At 36.5% G+C, this 5,029-nt stretch overlaps 1 protein-coding gene across 2 annotated transcripts in view; it reads left to right on the forward strand.

The window, feature by feature from the left end:
• Nucleotides 1-5,029, forward strand: part of Zpbp (zona pellucida binding protein) — a 142,728-nt gene that overhangs the window by 40,142 nt on the left and 97,557 nt on the right. For both annotated transcript variants that reach the window (XM_031338565.1, XM_031338566.1), the window contains exon 4: nucleotides 1,180-1,329. In XM_031338565.1, coding sequence (XP_031194425.1) covers nucleotides 1,180-1,329 — 150 coding nt within the window. The remainder of the gene's footprint in view (nucleotides 1-1,179; nucleotides 1,330-5,029) is intronic.

Genomic DNA, 5,029 nt, shown 5'->3' on the forward strand with positions numbered 1-5,029 from the left:
AAAAAAAAAAGAAAATTTTAGTATCTGAAAATTTTATGACACAAAACTGTATTTATGGAATTTAAGAATAATAGCCTGTCTACTTAATGATTTATTGTATTTGATGATTTGAACAACTCTGAGTTAGGCAGCTCTATATTGTCATCTTCATTGAACACATGAAAGAACTGGGCTTCAGAAGATGACATAGTTTCCTATGGTTATACAGTTTGTGAGAGAGAGATGGAACCTTCACATCTATATGTTTTTTTTTTTTTTTTTTCGAGACAGGGTTTCTCTCTGTAGCCCCGGCTGTCCTGGAACTCACTCTGTAGACCAGGCTGGCCTCAAACTCGGAAATCCGCCTGCCTCTGCCTCCCAAGTGCTAGGATTAAAGGCGTGCGCCACCACCGCCCGACTGGCATCTATATGTTAATGGCACAAGAGTAGATTTATTCTCCTTTGACAACATAGTTTTCTTCCAGAGTAATACACTGAACCAAAAGGGAGCTTCATCCCAATCTTTTTTCCAACACAGCAACACTATAATTGGTTGACAAGTCTGATGGACTAATTTTCCATATATTTTCTTTTGTAACCCTCAGTGTTAGACACCAACTCATTGTTTTATGTACTATTCTGTATAGTAGTGACAAATATTATCTGTTAATGGTTATACTGTAATAGACTTTCTTTTGGATACTTTCATGTACTGATTGTAAGCTTGTTGACTATAACTCATTAAGCTATAAAATATTATATTATGTATTAACTATAATATATAGTTATTACTTATGGTATAGATAAATAAATATATAAAATATATAGTTTGTACATATATATTGTTTACAATATATGTGTACATGCACTGATATATATATATATAAATTTTCATAAATAGTACTATATTTCTAGTAGCATCTCTTTCAGTGCAAGGAGCATATGAGGGTTGCTTTATGTCTATATGCTATTCTTGGTCTCTTACAACTTACACAGTTCCACATTGATGAATTCTGGTTGGTGGAAATTTGATTCTAAGATCATCCTGGCATTTATTAACAATATGCATCAAATACAATAAGTAACTTTAAGTAACCCTTTTTGAGAGCATGAATTTCTGTGGTTCTTAGGTTACTTTAAGTGTTTGGTATTCTGTCTCCCTGTTCTGATTTAAACAGCTGTATATTATATCTTCATTAGAAAATACCACTGCACAAGTGACATCCACAGGAAGCCTCATCTTTCAGAGCTTTGAAGAGACCATGAGTGGGGTTTATACATGTTTCCTCGAGTATAAACCAACCGTGGAGGAACCTATTAAAAATATTCAACTGAAATATATTGTTTATGGTAAGAAGTGAATTTAAATATATTTGAACATTTCCTAATGTTTTATAGTGCTTAATCATTTTGACAGGCATGTTTTGATATATTTTTATTATTTAAGACAGTTTTCAAATTTAAGTATATTTTGATCATATTCTCCACTTCTCCTAAGTCCTTCCAGATCCTGTCACCTACTGTATACACTTACTATTAAGTTCTTTCTCAAGAAACAAACAAGACCTAAATACAAAAACAGAATTCCCCAAGTCTAAGAAGACAAAAATAAAATACATGACCTCCCCCAAGACCCCAAAATGTTCCTCCAAACTGTAACCAAATACATACAAAATCTGTGGCATCCATTATATGTTGGTCAGACATTTCTAAACATGAAGCCTACCCTGGAGTAGTTGATATGCCGAGAGTTACTCCATTGGAGATAACTCATTTTCCCTCTCCAGGGCAGGTATAATTGTCAGTTAGTTGTTAACTTTTACCCCAGTGGTTAAGTTTTCTTTCAATTCATTGATTCATTCACTTATTCATTGATTTGATCATTTATCTTAAAAATATAACAAAATAAAATACAGTATGATAAAACAAAGACTATAACATCAAAGTTTGACAAGGCAAGCCAACAGAGAGAAAATAGCCTAAGAGAAGCCACAAGAGTCAGAGAACCACTCATTCACACATTCAGGAATTCCATAAAAACACTAAACTGAAAGCTGTGATGTTAGCACAGAGGACCTAGTACAGGCCTGGATAAATTCTGTCCATGCTGCTTCAGTCTCTGCCAGTTCATATGAGCTCAGATCATGTTGACTTAGAGGGCACTGATTTCTTGACTTCCTCTGTCCCCTCTGCTTTCTCTTCTGGAGAGTTCCCTGAGTCCTTTGGGGAGAGATTTTATGGAGACATCCCATTTAGGTCTGGGTGTTTCACGGTCTCTCAACTCTCTGTGTAATGTCTGGCTGTGGGTCTCTATGCTTGCTCTCATCTGCTGCAGGAGGAAGCTTTTCTTATGGCTCAACAACAAGTGTAGCAGAATATCATTAGGAGTCAATTTAATTATCACTGCATTTTTCTTTCTTTCTTTCTTTCTTTCTTTCTTTCTTTCTTTCTTTCTTTCTTTCTTTCTTTCTTTTTTTAAGAATAGTGCTATTTGGGTTTACCATAGGTCCCTGGGCTATTTATAGTCCTAGGTTCTTGGTCACCTAAAGGAGTGTCAAGTAGGTATGATTTCCATTCTGTGGAGTGGTCCTTAAGTCAAGTCAGTTATTGCTTGGTTACTACTGCAGGCTTTGTGCTACTATTCCACCTGCATATCTTGTAGATAGTATGCCATTGTATATAAAGGGATTGTTGCTGGTTTGGTATTTATTTCTCATTTGAGGACATGAAGAGTAACTTCCTGTTTCAAAGACACTGGAATGTGGGTGTGAAGGCTGGCTGTAGGCACCAGCTCATCACCCCCATGTTCATTGAATTGTGTAGGTATTCAGCAGTAAGGCCTTGCTGCCAGTTTGTGGAGAGCAGGCTACAGTCTTGGCATTGTGGGAATACCTTTGGATAACAACTCATGTAGATTTAACCCATTCTCAGTACTAGAAGCTTTGTTTGGTGACAAGAAATGGCCGGTTGGTACTCTGTCTCCCCATTATTTGGCAATTTCATTTATATCCTCTTCATATATGTATGTATCTTAGGTAGTTTGTACTGTATTAGGTTTCCATACTGCCCTTCAAATGGCTCTTAATTTTAGCTGTCTCTCTCTGTATTCCTCCCCACAACCCTCTCCCCTTCACCTCCTTACTTGATCCTCCCATTCCAGTGCCTCCTTCCATCCACATCTATCTATTCTACTTCCCTTTTCTAACAAGATGTATCTGTTCCCTTTGCTCCCTTACTTTACTCTCCGTGGTTCTACACATTGTAGCTTAGCTATCATTGACTTAAAAGCTAGTATCCACATATAAATGAACATATGCTCTATTTGCCTTTCTGGGCCTGGGTTACCTCATTCAGGATTTTTTTTTCTAGTTCCATCCATTTGCTTGTAAATTTCAGGATGTCTTGTTTTTAAATGACCAAGTAATGCTTCATTGTGTCAGTGTACCACATTTTCTTTATCCATTTTTCTGCTGAGGGACATCACATTTCTAATTTTTGGCTATTAGGAATTTAACAGATTAGTTTTTTTTAAATGATTTTTTTTAAAGTTTATGGTTTTAACAAGATTTGTTTTTAAAAAAGAACTTTGCTGTTTGTAGTTTTATAACTAAGAGAATTCCTTCCTCCATACATTATGTTGTATGCCTTAACAACTGATTATCAAAGTTTTCTGCAGAAAAACACTGACATGTTAGTCAGCCAGTCAGAGCAGCAGTACAGAACTATACTCTCAAGTCATGGTGATGATATAGTCATGGATTGAACTGCTTTTCTATTTGGTTATCATGGTTGATGGCTTACTCCATCTATCTTTGTTTGTTAGGACCAAGAAGTACATTGAAAATGCCTCATCTTAGATTATTCTACTGAGGAATAAAATTAAGAGGTCTGACTTAATGTGAAATAACAGAAAGTATCATCTAAACAACACAAGTTTATTCAAATTGCTTGGACCCCATATATTAGAGTAAAAATGGCAGGGAAAATGGTCTCCATGTATCTTCAGAGCAAGGGACTTGGCCCTGGAATTAAATGAAGGATCTTGCCACGGAAAGAGTGTCTTAGTAATTTTTCTTGCCATGGAAAAGACCGGACAAACAATGTTCAGGAAAGGAGGTCTTTTTCTAATAGTTTGAAATGGTCTATAGTCCATCGTGGTAGGAAGACATGGTGCTGGAAACATGATTTAGGGAACAGAGGTATGAATGTTGTGCTCGTTCTTTTCTTATCATTACTCCCTTTGTTTCTCCAGTGCATAAGATGATGCCACTCACATTTGGCGTGGATCTTCATTCTCAGTAAAAGTTGCCTGGAAACATCCTCCCAGGCAGCCTAGACATTTATCTCTTCTGCTATTCCAAATTTAGACAAGTTGATGAGGAAGATTAAGGTCACAGTTCTGACTTACCTGAGTGGGCTTAGTGTATGTAATCCTAAGGGTTTATTCTGAGACATTTCTCACTGTAGCCCTCGCAGGCCTGAACTCACAGCAATTCTCTATCTTCTGCATCCCATGTGCTGGGATTACATGTGTGCTACCATGCCTGACTACAAGGGTTGTTATAAAAAGGAAGGCAGAAAAGGGAGATGTGGTGACAAAGGAGAAGTCAAGTGACTGTCTTTGGCATTGGAGGTACGAGTTCCACGTAGCCCAATGTAGGCATCTTCTAGTCATGAAGTTCTGATAAGTCAGTCTCCTATGGATGTTCCAGAAGGAATATGTGTTGATTTTAGTCTAATAAGTCTCAGATTTGTGTTCTCCAGAACTTAAAGTCAGCTCATGTTGTCCCTAAACTAATAATTATGTTTCAGTAGCAATAGGAAACATACATGCTATTGTTTTTACAGCCAAGGTGCCAAACAAATGTCCATTTGTTACTGGTTTCCTGACATGTTGCTTACTCAAAAAGTGCTATTCTATATTTCCAAGAGGGAGATATTGTTATGATACATATGTCATTTTTTAAGTTAGGTAATTTTTTAGATTGTTTAAGCAGGCAGTCAGATTTCATCTCCATATTGTTACTTCCTGTATCTTAGTTTTTTTGTT

The sequence above is a fragment of the Mastomys coucha genome, unplaced genomic scaffold, assembly GCF_008632895.1.
Source record: "Mastomys coucha isolate ucsf_1 unplaced genomic scaffold, UCSF_Mcou_1 pScaffold22, whole genome shotgun sequence".
Taxonomy (NCBI): Eukaryota; Metazoa; Chordata; class Mammalia; order Rodentia; family Muridae; genus Mastomys; species Mastomys coucha.